The sequence below is a fragment of the Xiphophorus maculatus genome, chromosome 24, assembly GCF_002775205.1.
Source record: "Xiphophorus maculatus strain JP 163 A chromosome 24, X_maculatus-5.0-male, whole genome shotgun sequence".
In the NCBI taxonomy this organism is placed as follows: domain Eukaryota; kingdom Metazoa; phylum Chordata; class Actinopteri; order Cyprinodontiformes; family Poeciliidae; genus Xiphophorus; species Xiphophorus maculatus.
Window position 1 is genome coordinate 10,468,619 of NC_036466.1, and position 21,148 is coordinate 10,489,766.

The 21,148-nt window shown below is 40.1% G+C and overlaps 1 protein-coding gene across 2 annotated transcripts in view; it reads left to right on the forward strand.

The window, feature by feature from the left end:
* Positions 1-21,148, forward strand: part of vangl1 (VANGL planar cell polarity protein 1) — a 39,952-nt gene that overhangs the window by 4,373 nt on the left and 14,431 nt on the right. The window contains exons 2-3 of one of the 2 annotated variants that reach the window (XM_005813098.2): positions 4,160-4,439; positions 12,288-12,414. In XM_005813098.2, the coding sequence (XP_005813155.1) occupies positions 4,369-4,439; positions 12,288-12,414 (198 nt within the window). In that variant the 5' untranslated portion in view covers positions 4,160-4,368. Of the gene's footprint in view, positions 1-4,159; positions 4,440-12,287; positions 12,415-19,418; positions 20,338-21,148 lie in introns of those variants that run through there. The other variant, XM_023329828.1, reaches the window with a different exon arrangement.

Sequence of the window (21,148 nt, forward strand, 5' to 3'; positions counted from 1 at the left end):
TATAAAAAGATGCAAATAAACAAATAATTAAATTCCATTTTTAATTAAGTAAATAAACATTTTATAGCCTAAAATGCAATAACACAGCATTCTTGTAACAACGGATGCTTCTGCAGCTAAAGAAACAAGTGGTTGTATTATCTTTGCACAGTTTTGGCTTAATTACTGCTCTGTAAATAGGAATTGTTTGAGTCTTTATACTCATATTAATAATTAATTGATTGCTAAACTAGTTGACAATTAATTCAATAATCGATTAATCGTGATTAATCGTTTCAGCCCTAGTCTCCACGTTCCGCCGTTGTGTTTAGTTTTTTTGGGGGGGGGTGCAAATGTCACCAGATTATCAATTTGAAACATCTTGATTCTATATTTTTCTAATCATTAAGTCTGACAAGCGTCCCCACCCTATCACACATCCGACACAGGACAGGAAAAAGTAACAATTAGAAACATGTGCACTAAGTCGTTGTTTCACTACCTCCAGGTATCAGTCGGATTAGTCTCTAACTCCACTTATCTTCAGGTCAGTTGGTTTGAACAAGCCGGAGAAGATCCTTATCTCTCGTTGCAGCAGTAAAAGTAGTCAGACTAATTGTGTCTGATTGAAGTTGCATGACAATTTGCCAGCATGTTGAGGTGTAAGGTGAACTCAGTTACATGAATCCACTTGAGCCGCTCTAATCGGACCTGCCAGCTGCTTTCATTCGTAAAGTGAAGTTGTGCAGGACTGTTAGTTTACGGTCGCTGACAGGAGATGGCCCGTGGCTCTGGTGTTGTTTTCCCTCTCAAGATGAAAGTATTTCCTTGTACTTCTGTTAGTGGAAGGTTTTCTGAAGGTGAGAGAGAACATTTTCTCCAAAGAAAGTTTACCCAGAATCTTGAGCCTAATGTTGTGATTAAAGTAGGGCGTAATTAAGTGTGTTTCAACATTTTTATAACAAAAAAGCTGCTCCCTTTTACTTTGGATCAACTAGTAAGATCCAGCAGGATCGCTCAAGCTTGATATCTGGCCAATCATTTTGCTGGTCTCCTTTTCCTCTACGCCACATTTGTCAAACTCGAGGCCCGGGGGCCAAATCTGGCCCATCAGAGCTATTTATGTGGCCCTCTAGACTCTAAATTACATCAATAATTCCCTCCAGTTTTTCAACAAATCACAGAATCCTGATCAGTGGGAAAAGAAACACATATTGAATGCTGAAACAAGCAGTTATTTACTAATATTTTAACAGTTTAATGGGTTTTATCAATACATTCTGGCACAACTTCCCCTTTAAGAACATTCAGATTTTTAACACGGCCCAAAATGAAACTGAGTTTGACATCTCTGCTCTACAGGCTGCTGGCGCTACTCTCCTGCAGCTCAGCGGGGGGCCTGGGTTGGTTCCAGGAGAAGGAGATTCCCTTTTCAGCTCCCGATTTACCAACTTGAAGTGGTTCCACTTACCAGACCACATGTGAGAGCTCTGCTGTATCCTGTTACACTTCAGTGTGAAGCTCACAGCCAGATCTCACTGCATTGCCGTTTGCAGAACGAGTTGAAGCATCTAAGATGGTCAGCTCAGGAAATTCATCGTGGCAGATACAGAACCAGCTTTTAAACAAACTGCTATTGTTGACACATGATCCTACACTCATTTAACCTGAATGAGTGTAGGATCATTCCCTACACTCTCATTTAGAGGTTCTTGCTTTTAAAAGGATTAAATCAGATGTTTATATTGGAAATTGCTTTGACTTAAACTTTCACACCAAACCATGGGCTCTGGGAAGAGTTTTCATTTGGCAATTAAAAAGCTATAGTTTTAATTCCAGCTTGATGGACTCCATTTCACGGCACTAAAAATCTGCATGTTGGTGTAAGAATGTGTGATCATCTTTGAGTGTGAGTGGGTGAATGCGGCTCTCGTCTACAGTGCACTGATTGGACCGACTTTGGGCGCCCCTGGTCTAAACACTGCAAAAACACAATCTTGCGAAACATTTTTGTCTAGTTTCTTGTGAAAATATCTCAGTTCCCTGTAATAAGACAAAACTGACTTAGAAGCAACTTTTCAGCAAGATATAAGAGCTTGTTTTAAGTAAATAATTAAAACTGCTAGTACCACTGGCAGATTATTTCACGAGTATTAGTACTTTCAGTAGTGAAGATTTATTGACTTAAAACAAGTTTCTATACCTTGATGAAAAGTTACTTGTAAGTTAGTTTTGTCTTGTTCCAAGTGTATTAAAATATTTGCACTGAAACATAACAAAATTTAGTGCATGACTGGAGAGAGAATATACAAATTCAGTCCAATTACCAGTAACTTAAGATCATAACCAGATATTTTCTTTGGACTGATTCTTTTTTCTCACCCTGAACCCAAACTGATCTTGAAGTGTACGAAGCTCTGAGCAGGACTCTCTGGGATCCCCAGTGAGACTGCCTGTTAAGAACCAGTTAAGGGTGGATTTCTAAACATGAGAGCATGAATCAGGTAGTTAAAATGATTTACAAGTACAAGGATCCCAGTATGCAGTTACACAACCCTCAAAGCCCTGTGATAACCATGAGAGCGACAGACACAGAGTGACTCAAATATCTGAACCTGCACCAGAGTCTTTACCCATGCTCCCTGTACTGACTGATTAAGGTTTGTTTTTGGGACTAATCGTGGGACTAACTCCAGGGTGCAGCCGAAGGAAGGCGTGTCTCTGCAGAAACTGCATTCGGTTCTTATTTTGGTTGGATTTTAACTACCTCAGTGCAGTAAGAGGCTGTGATTATGTGTGTGCATGTGCGTCCCGCACCCTCACTACATCAAAGCATGCCTCAAGGTATCTGTGACTCACGCTTTGCCATCCCTCAGAAATATGCAGTTAAATTTGACCCTGAGCCAAATGCGCCACTCGAACACCTCTTCCCAGCTCTCATGCTGATCTTAGTGATTTACAAATCATGTTTACCCACTTCCTCTGATTGCAGCAAAACCAGAACACTCCTTAACATAGTTTTGAACACTATGGCGAACAGAATTAAGGTTTTGCTTTGAGTCTGAGTTGTTTAAAGCTGAGGTGGGGCTTCTGGAGATCCTGTCTAGGTATTGACTTGTTGGAGATTTAGACTATTTGGATACGAAGGTTCTGGCATAATTTTTCTTGAATATTTCTTTCTAGTGTTGGGCAAGTTGATTTAAATTGTTTAGTATCTTAGCATCATAGGAGGCCTTCACACCAGTCAAACGCTCGTCTGTTTGTCAAGAAAGTCTTGTTTGTTTGTGGAAGTATGATTTCACCATCGAACTGCTGTGAAAACTCGGTTTCCATTTCATTAAAGTGAACTTACGCTCCAAAAGCAGGAAGTGAACTGCAGCGCAGGACAGGGTCAACAGAACCAAAACTAATGTGAGAGTTTAGCCCTAGCAGGAGAAATGGGTCAGGCTGTTTTACCAAAGAGAAAAGGGAAATCTTACAGCTGCTAAATTTGGACACCACAGCATTTTTGTTTGCATTTTGTGTTGCCTCTTGTCTTCAGAGGTTGTTTGTGTCGTTTCCGTTGGTAGTTCTTGGTGCAGCAAACTGGACAGGAGTTGCCCTGTGCAGCTATCATTGCAGATTGATGATGGTGGTTGAGATGATGTGGTTGACGTTAATCAAGAAGACAGTCAATGAATGCAGGCTGCTGCCATTTGGTCCGGCTTGTACAACCACTGAAGTGGTTTCAAATAAAAGGGGAATAACAGCGCAGAAAACAACGGGTGCTTCATATTTAGAATATAGACTTGTTAGAGTTACTGCAGTGAAGTTGTGCTATGATTTTAAGTACAGTCCTCCATTGGTCCTGATTGTCTTCGTTTGCATGAATTGGAGGAACTTTTCTTTTCTTTTCAGGACGCGAGTGTTTATTTTATCTGAAGTGCTCAGCTGGAGCTGCTGTAACATTTCTGTCAGAACAGGAAACGCTGATTGATAATGCAGCTGCAGAGCAACATCCTAGCGTTTTGCATGAGAGGGAATAAACAGGCGTGATGTGGACAGATGTGAGTTGAATGCTTGATTTCATCTTTACTCCCATCGGACGCCGTTTCCTCCTCCTCACCTCCCTTAGTCTCTGACGGATTCTTTTCGCGTTGTGAATTGAAATTTCTCCCGTGCTGGTTTTCCCTCTCTGCAGGTTGATGTTTCCGCAGCGGGCGCCCGCAGGGCCGCTTTCCAGCCTGACCGCTGCCACCAGCTCTCCGCTGCCGAAGCCGCCGGCCTCCTGAGCGGGTCGATCAATCGCCTCGGAGCTTAACGAGACGAGCGCGCCGGGTTCCGCCGCGTCTGTCAGCGGTCGAGCGGAGCGGCCTCCGCGTCGCCTGGAGCCGGCCGGCTTCCGTTGCCATGGATACGGAGTCCACCTACTCCGGCTATTCCCATTACTCCGGGCGCTCCCGGGGATCGCACAGGCACGGGTAAGACTAAATCCTGCTGGTTAATTATTTACCTCCAGAGAAGCTGGGACTGATGAGCTTTGATTTGGCACTGATGTTGTTGACAAGTGATTATTTATTATTGATGAGGGGGGGAAAAATCCACATTTCTTCAGCGATATTGATGTTTGGGACATAAAACAACCACCAGGTTCCTATGCAGCCTGGAAAAGCCTGGAATTTGGTTTGTAGTTCCAGGTCTGGTAAATGGAAAACAAAACAGTTTATGGAAACCGAACTTTCACTACTGAGTGAATAAATGAGTTTTTAAAAATTAGAAATCTTTCTCTCTTTCTATTAACGATGTCTCTCCTAGTGTCCTTACTCATTTCTTTTCAGTTCCTTGTTTGTTGCCTTTCTTTCCTTCCTTCATTTCTATCTGTCCTTACTTTCTCAGTTGTCTTCATTCATTCCTGTTTCTTTCTTTCTGTCCTCTGATTGTCTTTCTTCATTTCCTTACATTTATCGTTTGTTCCTCTCTTCATTTTTTCCTTATCTGGTGATGTGAATCTGAAAAAATTACAAAGTTATAAAGAAAACACACCAAAGTCATACACATCAAATATGTTGGTCAATGTTTAATATATTATTAGAGGTCGCGCTGATTGCAGTTTTCTAGCCGATCGCCAATTACGATCTTCAAAAATCTTGACCAGCCGATTCCGATTTTCACCGATACTGAGATTTATTTTTGATATGTCGCTAAATATAGCAAGACAGTCGATGGACTTGCAACAGCAGGGTTACTATTGTTAACTGCAAACTAACAGTCAAACCTCTCTCACTGCAGAAGAGAAGATGACAGCGGTTGATTTTAGAGCTTTAATGAGGTAGAAAAGATCGGCTTCACATCTAAGTATCGACCAATCACCGATCTCCCAAAATGAAGGACATCACCACTGATAAATTGACTTTTGAACCCCTATGATGATTCAAAAGTGATTCTATAAACAGGTGGATTTTTAGTCTACATTTAAAGAAACTCAGCGATTCGGCTGTTTTGCAAAACTAACTTACAAGTAACTTTTTAGCAACATATATGAGCTTGTTTTAATTCAATAAAATACCTGTTCCATTGGCAGATTATTTCACTTTTAACAAGACATGTTCCCCATGTTATAGGAGAAATAGCCTGCAAAAAGAACTAGTAGTTTTTCATCAATATTAAGAAATTATTTACTCCTATATCTTGCTGGAAAGTTACTTGTGAGTCATTTTTGTCTTATTTCAAGTGTACAAAGACAAAAATACTTGGTAAGATTTAGTGTTTTTGCAGTGTAATAACTAAGCAGACCAACCAGACTAGAATCAGAGATAAAACCAAGAAGTTCTTGATGATCAACCAGCCAGAGTTTCTACTTGTCCTCCTCTCTCACGTCTCTGCAGACTCATAGTCCCATGAGGGACATCAGTCTGTCAGAACCCAAATGGATGTGGTTGACAGGTTTGGTGGGGGGGAACAGGGAGGACAGGTGCGGAGGAGGCCTCACTGACTGACGGCGCTGCCGGATTGCCTGTCGCATGCCGCCCTGCTTCCCTCCCTCTCCTACTGCCACCTGTTGCCTCTCATGTCGTCTGCAGCTCCTCTTCCTCCTGAATCTCCTGCCACGTTCAGCAGGACAGACCGGGTTGTAGTGGTTTTGGGTTTTTCATTATAGTTTAGTTTTACTTTGTTGTGACTTTTCAATTAACCAAATCATAAAAACACACAAAAAACGACTAATATTAATATTTCAAAAGCAAATCTAAACAGGTGGGTATTGAGTCTGGATTTATAGGAAGTCAGTGTTTCAGCTGTTATGCATTTTTCAGATTTGTGGAACTTAGAAGCTGAATGCTGCTTCTCCATGTTTTTGTCAAATTCAGTTAGCTTTACTTTTTTTTAGTGTTTTATAGCTATTATTGGTCAAATATTGTTTAGTTTTAGTTCAGTCCTTATCAGTTATATTAGTAGTTTTATTCCTTTCATACTCTGGTTCATTTTATGTGCAGAATTCAAACAGGTGAAAGTATTGTGATTATGTTTACATTGATTAGATAGTGAATACTCAACAGACAATACCATTAAAATATATATATAACATGTGATCAATTATTGTTGAACAACCAACTGACTCTGGCGTTTTATCCCAACTTTTGCTGTCGCCATTTTGCAGACTAGTTTAAATGGTGGGATATGGAGAATATGTGCGAATATGTGCGGGAAAAAATAATAATTTTACATCAGTTCAGAAGGCTAATAAATGGATTCATAAACACAAAAATGAAGGATATTATATCTATAATTTCAGTATGTTTTAGATCCAGTTAGTTACACTTTCCCCCCATTAATTACCAATTAATTAAAATGTTTTCTCAATTTCAGTTTTCATTATTTCGTTGGTTTTAGTTAACTATAATAACTTTGCTGCAGGTGTGTCACTCACATTCCCCAAATACAAGTTTTCCTCTGAAGGTGCCCTTCCTCTCACCTGAAAATTGGGAAAGCAGCATATGGGCCCCACATCCAGGCTCCATCGCTCTCCTCTGTTCTTCCTCCCGGTGCCAAAACCTCCGGCTGTCCCCTGATTTCATAAACAAAACCTAGATTGTTTCCTTTGCTTGCTCTTCTGAAGGTAATCTCTTTACACTCCAGATCGCTGCTGTCTAATTACTCTGATGCCAGATCCCGACAAATACGAGCTGCTACGTTTCTTATTTCTCTTTGGTGCCTTTGGATGTTAAAGTTTTTCTATATTTTGTCTTTTTACAACCACAGCCTTTTATTTGGAGCATTAAAAAAGCTAATGTAGGTTGGGTTTTTTTTTGAGTCCTTCCCTCCTTTCAGTAGTGACTCTTTAAATAATTGGTTAGTTGAACATCTCATATTAGCAGCTGCTCATGTGGAAAATTAGTTCATTTCATTGGTATTAGTCCAATTTACAGAGCAGGACTCAGCGTTGAGATGGGGCCGGGAAGCTGTGGCTAATTTATGCATCTGCAGCTGTAATGGCACCTGCAGCCTGAGGAGAACCTGTTTTTAAAAGCTAAATGTTTCAGTTGGTTGATTTTTAGTTTGGAAGCAAATTGAATTAAAAACTCTCTGTAACTAAAGACAATACGTAAAGAACAGGGACTTCTTTGTGTCGATAGGTAACGTCTCATCTGATCAGATAAGTCACAGGTCCAATCCTGGCATCCCTCATATTTAATATCTACATGCTCCTGCAAGCCCCTGTTATAACAAAACGTTTGATTAGTTACCATAACTACGCAGATGCTCTACATCCAAACACTGAACTGATGCTTAGAACAAATCAGAAGAGAAACAAAATTGAAGGAATGATCTACAATCAGCTCATAGTTTTAGTTATTACAGCTGGAAACTAAAGATCAGGTTTGAAATGTGACTGGAACCTTCAGGGACACATAAAGACAGTTACAAAGTCGGCCTTCTACTACCTGAAGAACATTTCTAGAATTAAAAGACTTAATTTCTAAGCAGAAAGAAACACATCAATGCATTTATATTTAGTTACATTGATTACTGTAACAGTGTTTTCAAAGGTCTGGCTAAAAAAAAATCAATCAGATACAGAACGCTGCTGCTGGCGTTCTGACTAAAACCAGGAAGATGGAGCACATCATTCCATTTCTCAAGTCCTTAAACTGAAGAACCAAACATGGTGAAGCAGCATTCAGCTTCTATGCAACACAAGTCTGGAACAAACTTACAGGAAACACTGAGTTCATGTGAATTAAGGCTAAAAGCCCTCCTGTTTAGAGCTGACTTTGATTCATAATAACTGGAACATTGATCAATATATTTGCTTGATGATTGTGATGATGGTATTAGACAAAATGAAATGTCTTTAAAAATAAAAAAGAGAGAAAGTGCCATCATTTCCAAAGTTTTCATTCAAATTTACCCAAATACATGAGTTTAGATGATTGTGTTGCCCTCCAGTTCTGGCTTGCAGGTGTCCTGGTTGCAATGCCAGAGAAGAAGAGATGGACATTTTGGTCCACAGAGAGTCTGGCATGTCACCCTGGTTGGCCGCGCTATTTCAGGAGTCGGCCTCAGATCGTGGAGGAAGTGATGCTTCTTCCCCAGTTTGCCAGGTTTTTCCAGCTCTCGCAAAGCCCCTTCTCTAATTCTTCCACTTTAGCCTTTCCAAGAAGCCACAGTCATTTCCGGGATCCACGCCGAAAAGTCAGGATCCATTAATCAAACCGGAGCTCGGCATGGTGGCAAACCAAAGCAGCCAGCTGCATGCTGATGAGGCTGTGGGAAAGGTGGAGAGGTGATTTTATAGAAGAGATTAATATGCGCAGTGGAGAAGGTGAAGGTGTGGCAGATTGTTTAGGCAGAACAGGGTGTTTTTAACCGTGGTGGTGGACTTGTTTTTATCAGATGAATCATTTTAATACACTCATCTGAAAATGCAACCCAAAAATGACTCAACAGAAAAATTACCTGACGTTAAGCTGTGTCCTGCTGTTCAAATCGTATCTGAAACATTATGCTTGAAGGCCAAACTATAGACCCGTTGCAGAGTGATGTCACACATGCACAAGATCTCCATCTTCCTGCTGGAGGCAAGAAGCTGCTCGCTAACAATGACTAGCATTGGTTATAGCTGTTAAGTTGCCAACAGAACACGCTAAATTTTAAATGTACATATGATATATAAACAAAAAAGGGACAAAGTGCTTTGCTACTAATTGCCAACTCTACAACAACTAAATAACAAGGTCAAGAAAATGTTTTAATTCAGAAAACAATAGTGAGGAGGAGGGAAGTAGCTCACTTATGCTAGCTTGACTATGACAACCTTAACATGTAGATGTGCTGTGGAATTCGGTTTCAGTTCAGTTACAAAATAAAAAAAGATGACTTAAATACACCAACTATGACAGATCATCAGTAGAGCAGGTGCTTAAATTAGCTAGCCTGCCACAGCAATGTTATATTAGCTAATAGCAGCAGTAGCTAATCTACCACCGCTGTGTTAGTTTATCTGTAAGTGCGCAAATATAGGCTGCATGTGTATATGAAGTTTTTATAAAAGAAAAACTTCATTCTGAAGGTGTTTTGACTTTTATTTTGCGCCTTGATCAGTTACATGCAGAAGGCCAAGTTGAATCCTCTGACTCGGTTATTTTGAAGTGTCTTTTGTCACTTCCTCCTCCCTCATTCTCCTTGGTAGCAGCTTCCTGATGTTCCCCAGCGTTTCTCCTGATTTTCATATAGACTTTGAAGTCTTCAGCGAGCGCTGCTGCTGCTTCTTCCACAGCGCTCCGCTCCAATTAATCAGCAACAATCAGTGCCAGCGTTTGACTGATGATCTCTCCCTCCAGAATAACCATCACCACAGTGATTAGGGCAGTTGTAATAATATTTAAAGTAATAATGACGGTGGTAACGTATTTAAAGGCTTCCATCACCGTCCTAATCTGCTGGATTTATATGATAAGAACATGTCAGTCTGCAGCTGCAGGCTGTTCAAACTCTGCTCCCTTTTTCTTTCTTTCTTTCTGTGTGAATGTATAACAGCGGCTGAGACTTTCTGTAGGAAACCAGGAGCGTATTCAAAAGGAAGTGCAGGAAGAGAGGCTGGAAACGCCCTGTAGTCGCTTCCAGAGCGGCTCTGGTGAACTGTTGTATTTCCACTGCTGTCAATCACCCGGCTTCCTCCACTCTCCCCTGCAGCCAGGATATCCTGTGTGCTTTGGAGACTCTAGATGTTTTTATTGATGGTTGCTGTTTACAGGCAGCTGATCTGATTATTTTAATGGGTTTTTCAACTTTGACCACAGTAATGGCTGCACAGGCTTTCATAGTCAGACTTGATGGTAAGCTAGGCTACGTTCAGATTCTCAATTCTGATTTATTTATTTTTTGCTCAAATCCAATTTTTCTTCTTTTATTTTCTGCAGTTGTTCAAACTACTACAATAATTAAATGCGACCGCAATCAGACTTCTGTTACGACCCCAAAGGATGGTGGCCCTGAGGTGCAAACCACTTCCACAAATACTAACTACACTAAATGTTATTGTGTTTTTGTAATTTGTAGATTTATTGATTTGTTGAAGTTTTTTTAGCCTCAAGGCTACCGTAGGAAAAAAACAAACGTAACACAGTGGCGCAATGTTTACATAATCACTTTTATAATTATATCTATTACGATTTACCCAACACTCATAGTATCTTGTTTATGCACTTGTTTTTATTTATAATTGGGGTTTTCTTCTTTGTCTTTTACAATTTCTGTTGTAGGAATAGAATGACAAATAAAATGAATCGATGTTAAAGTTTCAAAGTAGAGACGGAGGAAGCTATGAAAAAGAAAGCTCAACTTCTTTTTATAGCAAAGTTTGACTTGCATCTTTCTGCAACTTCTGTAGAAAAGTCAGAATCAGCAGTGACATAATTTCAGTTTCAAAGTATAGTTTTTACACCCGCTGTTTAAAAGCAAGTAGCTCAATAATTTCCTTTTAGACTATCTGCAATTTTGTTTAGGGAGAGATTATAATCCATTTTATTTATGGTTTTGGTTGTTTGTGGAATTTTTCTTTTGTTTTTTGGTTGTTGTATTTTATTTTAGATATTTAAAATGTCTTCTAGTGTGGCGTGCATTGCAGAAAATTTTAATTTACAGCGTCTAGCATGTCTCAGGTCAATAATGTAAAAGCTGGATAAAAAGCGACATGCCTTTTCAGATTGTACCACATCTGGACAGTGGTGCAAATTTCTTTTTTTTTTTCGGTGAAAATTTTTTCACAAAAAAATCATGCTGGATGATTGTAGCTGTATCAATTTTTCCTGCACTTAATCTCCCTTTTCCCATTAAATCTGATGAAGAAAGGCTTCCCGGCACCATCATACTGCCACTTCCGTGCTTCACTGTACTCCTCTTCTGATATTTGGTGGTTTAGTTGGTCAGTCACATAAAATTCCAGAAAATTCATTAGGATCTGTGGTTGTAATGAGACGAGGAGCATATACTGTCCTGCTCAGACAGTTTTTTAGTTTATTCTGCGCCGTAGCTTTACCTTAGAGCCTGCAGGCGAAGGAAACAGATGAGGGATTAGCGAGGCTTTCCTCCGCTAATGGAACAAGTGAGTGGGGGAATCAGGCCACGTGGGGATCAGGTTACCTGCCGTTCATGCTCTATGCTGGATTAATGACTGGAGAGGCACAGACTCCACCAGAAACTGTATTTTAATCATAACTAATTAATTCTTCTAATAGGAAGACAGATAAAATAATATTTAATAAGGTAATTTTCTTTCATTTTCTGACAGATTCTAAAATCTGGCTGCCAAAGAGAGCAGCCTTGAACTGTTTTGTTCCGTCTGTACTTTATAAATGCGTAGAAGAAGAGCACTTGTTGCTTGTTGTGTCTATTGGGCTCAGCACTGCCCCCTATCAGTGAGGCATGGTACTTTCTGCCGCATTTAAATATGTCACACACATTCATAAAATATATCAAACAGACTGGAATGTCAATGTGTAATTAAACAGGTACACATGTACCAAATGCTTGCTTCATTCACTTGTGTGAAACAGCACCCCTAGAGGTGAGGCACAGTACTGCACTGGCTCATCTCGGTTTTTCCAACACAAAATGCATAAATTCTGAAATTTTGACCATAAAATTGTTGAAATTACCAATAAAAAAAACAATTGATAGAAAGTTCAAATTGATTTTCTCTCATTGTTGTTAGCATCTACTTTGCTTTTCTCGTTGTTATTCTTACTCATTGGGGTTAAAGGTCACACAGATGGAGTGAAACAAGAGGAACGATGGGGCCCAACAAGATTTATTTGTTTTTCTTCTTCCAGGGAGCGAAGTCGGGACCGGCACAAGTCACGCAGCAAAGACAGTCGTTCGGAGAAGTCCGTCACCATCAACACGCCGCCCGCCGAGCCGCTGCTGGGCGACTCCTCGCTGCGGGGCGAGCAGGTCCAGGTAAGACGGTGCCGTTCACCCACCAACCGCTGTAAGCTGCATGAGCCGGCCGCTCTGATTTAGAGGGGATTTGAGGAGATTTATCGGTTAAATGAGCTGGAGAGAGAGTCGGGCTGCTACGGACCATCTGGTGCGTCGGGCCGGCCCACTTTCCGGTGAACCCAACAGGAAGTCTGGAGCAGACAAACGGGATCCGGAGGCAGAACGCCGCCTCGGCTGATAGCAGATCTCTGCTTGATCCTGTTTGTGGACTCAGCAGATTCTGGGTTTAGCTGCAGGAACCGGGTCAGTGTGACACCAGGCGACCAGTTAGAACCCCTGTAGAATGGACCAGGCCAAGCCAAAGCCGAAGCTGCAGCTTTTTGCCATCAGTCTAATAGAAAAACCCTAAAATCATGTGGACTCGGGTGTCTGCAGGCGCAAATGATGGATTATGTGATGGATTATTTGGAAAAGAACACGTTTAAGGTAGGATTCTGGATGTTTGGGATTGGCATTTAGTTTCTACCTGCTCGTGTTTAAACTTAAAATCTGGATCAGATTGTGTTGCTTGGACTGAGATAAAAGCCAGCTGACAGGTGGATCAGAGAGCAGCGCCTCGGCCGGCGTGTTGAGACGCGACTGCAGAGGTTTCACTGCAGGGCTACAAACAACCTCAGTCCAACAACAGCAACTCTGCAAACCTGAGAGCTGCTAGTCTGTCCTGTTTTCAACCTTTAAAGCGCTGCTGCTTAGACACATTCTGGTATGATGGATGGGGAAAAAAGCTTTTATAAATCAGAATTGTGTTTCTATTTCAGTTCAGTCAGAGTTTAAGCTGACCCAGTTTTGTTGCTGCTGAATAATAATCTTCTGATCCTGAATCTTAGATCAGTTACACTCACGTTGTTGTGGCTGTTTTAGTGATAGTTGCTCCTGATGTGATGGTTTTTCTAAACTTTCCTCTCACTTGGCCAAAATAAACAGACTTTCAGATCCAGGGATGTTTCTGACATAGTTTGGCCTTCATGACCTCAGCAGTGGAGAGAAATCCTTCCTTTTGTTCATTGAAATTAAATTCTTTCTGAGATTAACTGTCTGAAATTGAATAATATTAATTTTATATTTTTCTCAGTAGTATTCTGTCTTTCTGACTGTCTTTACTCGTCTTTTTCTCTGTTGTTTTGTCAGCCTTTCTTTCTCTTTATGTCTTTCTTTGCATTTCTCTTTTCTTTCTGTCTCTCTGCTCATTTCTCTTTCTCTTCCTTTCTTTTCCTTTGTCTTTCATTCTGTCTTTTATTTCTGCTTTTCTGTTTTATTGTCTTCCAGTCTTTTTTGTCTTCCTGTCTTTATTCAGTTTTTTCTCTTTCTTTTGTTTTTTTCATTTTTTCTTTCTTTTGTTTTTTCGTTCTTTCTTCCTCGTCTTTCTGTCTTTTTCTTTCTGGTCTTTTTGTCTTTTTTCTCTTTTTTCTTTATCTTTTCTGTCTTTTTCTTTTCTGTTTTTCTTTCTTTCTGTTTCTTGTCTTTCTCCCTTCCTTTCTGTCTTTTTTCTTTGTCTTTTGTCTTGTTTCTATCTATCTTTCTGTTTTTTCTCTTTTCTTTTTCATTCTCAAAGCATGATGCTGCCACCACCGTGTTTCGCTGTAAGAATGGACAGCATCCAGTCAGCGTTATATTTCCAACACACACAGCATTTTGCATGTTGGCCAAAATATGCAAAGTTTTAAAAATTTGTGGTTCCATCTACCTCAGCATCTGGTGCCAAACTTAAAATGATCATCTTTTAGCAAATACTTCACTCTTCTATAAAGGCTGAGTTTGCTGACAGATCCTTCCACTTGAGCAGTACATCTCAGCAGCTCCTCCAAACTCACTATTGGTTGTCATTATTATTTTTTTCTAAAAATTAGCCCCACCTATGTGCGTTTGTTTCATGTCTAACATTTGCTGACTCATGCGGTCTGTTTTGGATGAACATCTGCTTTCGAGTCAGTCTGATTAGTAACAGCGTCAGCAGACAGACTCCCACACAACATTTAAATAAGACATGACATCACTTGTGTTCATTTTGGCAACTGGAGGAAACATTTTTTATCCAGAATCAACAAATGCTTTAGTGTGTCAAATAAAAAAGTAGAACAGCTCCATCCTTTTCATCAGACTTGTGTCTACAATAATAATAAACTAAAATCCTTGTCTGTATTCAGAACGATTGCAAACTTTACATTAACAGACCTGACTACTGGTGGTGACTGGAAAAATATTTAAGATCGAGAGTTTTGACGGTTTCTGATCTCCAATTTTTTTTTAAAACTTTGACCTGACAGGAAGAATTTAATTAAGTCTGATTTAAAAGCGTTTAGATTATTTACCTTGACCTTCTGGTCATTAAAAGTTTAAAGGTAGATCATTAATGACCCACTTCTAGGTCAAAGCATGAAATAGGTCATTACTTCTAGATGATGTCACACTGTGTGTGTGTGAGAGAAATTTTTCCTTAAAGATGCAGTATTTTGTGTTTTCCAGCCAAATAGTGTCATTTTATAGTATAATCAAGTGATTGTTACCTCCACTTGTTGTAAAAATGCTGTCAATATCAAATATGTCTTCAAAAAGATATTTTACTTCCTGATTTACTACCTGAAAATTGGGCCTCGGTCTGTTTAAAAACTCCAAATTTTTTTGAAACTCCACCTTCAGGAAGTCACCCCAACATGGCTCCTTTATTAACTCTTTAACAATGTTTTTACCATTGAGACGTAGCTCCTATAATGAGCTCAGCAGTTCCACCAGGTGTTTGCTAATGGCTGATGGCTAGTCTGAAGGAGCTGAGTGGGAGAGGGATACTCTGTGAGGCAGAAGCTTTGAAACTTGAAAACTGCCGCTCTGAGGAGGAGCTTCATCTTGAAGTTTGGGCTAGGACCAACCAGGCGTTTTGTACAACTGATTGGTTGCCATGGCGATTAAGTAATTCCTCAAACATGCATGAAAGAGTCAAAACAACTCTCCATGTGTTTTTTGATAAGGGGATAACATAATGACATGATGTAAAACTGAAACATAGTTTTTCTGTTTTAAACAAATAATTCAGAGATTTGACATTTTAATAGGTGTTTAGCATCCTATGCTAACCGTTAGCACCAATGTTAGCATTCCTAACTGAACTTGATCTTTTCCCAGCAGGCTTCCATCAAGTGTTGAGATGAATGGACTGTTGACAAAACATGAGGTTTACTGACCCACTTGGCTCACTTCCTCTTCATAGTAGATTCTTTGTATGTGTGTCGAATTTGAACACATAACAGGATTTAACACACAGCACAGACGTCCTTTATTATTTTATTCATCATGTCTTATTCACGCTGCAGCGTCTGGGACTCGCATATGCTCCAGAATGCTAATGTTTCTCTTTTGGTCCGTCTGATCTCAGCGTCTCGCTGCTGGGTCTTAATCAGAGTCTCGGCTGACAAAGCATCACGTTGCTTAAGGCAGGGATGTCCTCACAATCCGGCAGAGAGCGTTCTCATGACTGTGTCTGTGATGTTTCGCCGCAGGAATTGTTAAACAGACAGAGATGGGAGGGGACTGCATGGGAATGTGTCGGCTGGGGAGTGAGTTTTTTTAACACCAGGCGTTCTTAGATTTTGGGAGGATTTGCTTGTAGATTGGTTAAAAAAAGGAAATGTTGGGAAAAAATGCTCAGCTAAAATACGTTGACACAACTAATATACTTTCATTTTAATGTCTCCAATTATTCAACTCCTTCCTGACAAAGCATCTATTTGTTGGAAGGAGCTGCTGCAAACTTACAGCTTTCTTGAAAACTCCTCCAGGCATGGGCGGTCCTAGATGGGGGCCAACCGAGGCCAATGCCCCAGTAGAACTGGTTCTGAACTCAAGAGAAAATACTAAATCAATTTGTTATGATGATATGCACTGACACAAAAACCATAGCTAATTGGTTCCTTTTGATAAATATGTTTTTTTACTTTATAAATGAATAAAAAATTAAGGTGTGGCAGTTTTAGCTTCTGCTCCAGAGCAACATGTAACTCTTTGCCTCTGTGGCTCATTTAATATATTAATAAAATATCTTCCTGTAATTTTTTTTAATCATTAATTTGTTCTGAATCCCCATGAAAAAGCAAACACTGCCGCCTGGTTTCTCTCAGAAGCTGCAAGTCTTATGGGGAATAACGACATCAGCTTTTTACATGTAGACTTTACATTTTTTGCCTGTTCTAATTTGGAAATTAGCTCCATTTCCCTCCGATTGGACCATCTATGCACATCCGTTTCCAAGTCTTCCCAACTGGAAGTAGGTCCAGATTGTAATTAGGCCACTCTATTCCATCATTATGCTCTGATATAAATCAGGGTCAGGATTTATTTAGCTCCTTTCCTTCTTCTAAATAATATTTTTAGATACCTTAAGGTAAACTTGTACAGCAGTTTCATCTGTCTTGTAATCTTTAACAATCTTTCTCATCCTCTATGTAACTCTATTCATCTTTTCCATCTTCTGACCATTTGTCACACACTCTCCGCTTCCTAAAACGGTTCGATCCGGTAAACATTCCCCAACATGTCACGTGTAAAACAAACAGCAGCCTTCGTCTGGACCTCCATGAGGGGAAAACATCTGATACTGTTAAGAGATGATGAATAAACTTGAATGGAGCTGTTCTAACAGGTTCCTCTGTTTTCAGGATCCGCTCCAAAGCCCCAAGCTGAATGCTAATGTGTGTGAGTTTGTTAAAAGACTCCTCAGCAGCAGAACATGTTGTTCAGTCTGTGGCGCAGCTAGTTGGATGCTAGCAGACGTATTGACTCTATTGATGAGTTGATAGTCAATCTATTGCCCTGTTGTTGCTTGTTTTACTGGAGATTTGATTTGGCGTTAAGTGGCGGACTGGCAGTTCCTCAGCTTACACTACAAAAACACAAAATCTTAAGTATTTTGGTCTACTTTCTACTGCAAATACAGCTCTGGAAACAACTAAGAGACCACTTAAAATGATTTGTTTTTCTGATGTTACATTTTGTAAGTTTATGTTTGACTAAAACAAACATTGTTCTTTTATTCTATGAACTACTGTCTACATGTCTCTGAAATTCCAAGCAAAATGTTGTTTTTATTTGTAGAAAATGAGAAATGGTCAAAATAACAAAAAAGTACAGTGCCGTCAGACCTTAAATAATGCAAAGAAAACAAGTTCATATTCATTTAGAAACAACAATACTAATGTTTTAACTCAGAAAGAGTTTAGAAATTAATATTTGGTAGAATAACCAGGAGGTTTTCAATGCGGTCTAGTTCAGTGGTCTCTTCATTTTTTCAAGAGCCACATCTTAGTACACTTGAAATAAGAAAACTAACAAGTAACCTTTCAGCAAGATATATTCTTAATATTGGCAAATTATAAACTGTCATGTTATAATGGAAATAATTTGCCAATGGAACAAGTGCTATTTACTTAAAACAAGCTCTTATCTCTTGCTGAAAAGTTACTTGTAAGTTAGTTTTATTTTATTTCAAGCGTAGTAAGATATTTGCACAAGAAAGTAGACCAATAATACTTGGTAAGATTTAGTGTTTTTGCAGTGATGTGAGTAAGAAATGGGACTAGAAGTAGCAGATGCAGAAAGGAAACATGCTAAGGACAGTCATGCTTTTGAGTAAAAATCTTTTTTAAATTGACAGGAAATTTGAAAATGTCACAAGGTAATTGTGTTGTTGGAAGACATTACTAACAATTCATTAGCACTAACAATAAAGCTTTAAATTCAAGCTTAAAGAAAAATCCTTAGTCTGGTGGGAACTCAAGTACAGCCTGATGGCCCGCCAGGCTTATAAAACACTGGGGGAAACCCTGATGTTGTACGAAGCCGTGTTATTTTACTCATTTTCTTTGTTGCTATTTGTGGCAGTGATCAAATTTGGGGGTAATCTGGTTTGGATTGCTTGTGTTCTTTGAATTGCTTCCAACTCACATTCTCCAAAGGATGAAATCCAAATCATATCCTCTCTTACTTTCTTTCTCGCCAATCTCCATTGAGTCCTATAATTCCCAACTCTGCTTTCTCGTTGACCTTCCTCCCACCCTGCCTGCAGTTCAGTTCATTGTCGCTAATTAACCTCAGCTGCTCTGTGATCTCAGCTGTTTGCCAACTAGAGCTGAACGTTGCACATGGACCATACGGTACAAGCAACACAAAGCGCCCTGCACTCCTCTGCAGACGGCCGCACAGGTAGGTTCACCTCCGTACGCTGGAAGAGCGCAGACACGGACGCAGAAATGTCCAGGACGTGGAAGAGGCAGAGAGCTTGCGTTCATGTTTGGGACCCCTTCTTTCTGGTGAGTCTGACCTGGCTCTGATGTCAGAGCGTTTACGGATATAGCTACACGTAATATCGGGTCTCCAAGGTTTGTAGTTAAGTAGATGCCACGTTTCCTGCTTTTTCTTGTCTTGGTTGAACATAGTTCAATGAGTTGGAAGGAATATTGAGTCAAGGTGGCTTTGAATGACTTTGCCTTTTTGGCAATTTCTCCACTAACCTTGCTGTTTTGGGACTTTCTACATCCATCTTGAAACTACGTGAGATCATCTATTAGGAACATTTTGTGCGATGTTCCACGGTTTTCCTCTATTTTGTAGCCAGCTTCAGTAGTACTGAAGCATGAATCAAGCTATTATTGTACGGTTAGAGTGCAAAGAAATATGCTCCTCAGTGTTTTTGATCGGAATGGGATGCCATATAAGAAGAAACCAACCATTAGGGCCATGATAATTGATTTTCCTGGATGATAAATTGTCCTAGAAGTTATTGCAATAAACGATGATATTGTTGCTTTGAGACCATTTTAGAGCAAGATCAATAAACTTCAAATTCTAATGAACATTGAACATTGGAACTGCAAGACATTTGAAATATCCAGAATAAATAAACTAAACCACAGAAACAACAAATAAAATTAATTATGAAGTCTCTGTTAACAAAATTGTCCCTCAAAAATGGAGCTAGTTGAGACCAAGCTGAAGAAGAAAAACGATAAATCATGACCTTCTTATAATTTATCATTTGATTAATTGATTTATTAAGCAGAGCCATGAGCCACGAGTTTTTCCAATCAGATTTAAGCAGGAGAAGATGAACTCTAACTTTGCACAAAAATGAAAATGAAATTAGTGAAAGGTGACAAACAAAACAAGCAGAAATTGTGCTTCTCTAGTTTTTAGAGTATTTGTAACCTGATCTGAACTCTGGTTGAAACTTTGAGAAATCTAAATAGTTCATAAAACAAGAGACTGCGACCTGACTCTGATGACATCGAGCGTTTGGAGCGGCTGTGTTTTACCTCCCCAGAAGCACACACACATGGACACGCACGAACACACGTGAACACACATGTGACGGTTCTCGTGGCGGCACGGAGACGCCGCGGTGCTCACTGGGTCAGAAGCAATAATCGTAGAGTGGTGCTGAGGAGAGAGACGAGCGCAAACTGTGATTGGCTCTTCACCCCCTCCTTCCCAACTCCTCTTCATCTCCCCATGCTCCCTCGCTCCGCGTCTTTCCTCACAAAGCCCCTCACATTATGTGCCAAGTGAGCGCGCCGTTCCATACAATACCTCCTGAGGCATGATGGGAGAGGTTTCTATATAAAGACGGATAAAGCGAGGAGTGGGGGGGCGAACGGACAGTCGGTGAGGTCACACTCCGGGATGAATCGCCGTGGTTTAGTACCGGCTGGAGTGCCAAGCTGAAGTTCAGAAACAAGATTAATTCGGATGCTGTCGCCAATGGTGATGGAGGAAGGGGACGAGGTTTTGCAGGTGCTGGAGGTTGGAGAGGCAGTAGAGGAAGTAAAGGAGGTGATCATCAGCACCATAGAAGAAGAAATCCGCAGGAGTTCACCTCTAAACTCTAAAACGAGCCAGGTATGATTGACACGTCGGTTGGGCTAATCTGATTACCACCGTAGCGACCGGATTACGCACTGGCTGTTAATTCGCTGCCAACAGATGTTGGCTTTTAATTTTCAGAGTTGTTTTAGTTCCTAATAAAATCATCTGCATGATCTGGGATGCGTCTGCTCTCAGGCGTAAACTTTAAACGACTCTGATCACATGTGGCGCTCTTAGATCCAACGCTGCTGCATCACAGGATGTTTACAAAAGCAGCCAGAGTGGAAAGAAAACACAGGTGTCTCCTGACGACAACCCATAAACATATTTGCAGAAAATGTATCAGGTTTTTATTTAATTTTTGCCAGTATTTCTTGTCCCAACTCTCCAAATTGTTTCAGTTCTCCATTGTCTATCTGAACGGTCGTGTTGTTTTCTTGTTTCCTTCCTTGTCCTGACACGTTCCTGGCAGCCGCAAACATCATCCACTGTGTTGAAGCTGCAGTGAGGAATGCATGTTGCTATATTTTTCACAAACAGACACACACACCTTGCCGGCCTCCCAGGAGTAAGCAGCGTTCCTGCACTTAGAGCTGAACAACAGAAAACAGGCTTTTAGTGGACGCTTCATTTACTGTGGTGGACAATAGATGTTATTTATTCTCCAGCGGGGAAAGAGCCATCTAACCCTTCATACATATTGGTTTTTTAAAAGATTTTCTTACATTATGGTGACTATTATTTATGATTTGTGTGAAATAAAAACATAAACGCTTTAAAAAAAAAAAAAAATGGGTTTATACTTTAGTTAAATCAGGGGTGTCAAACTAATTTTTGTTTTGAA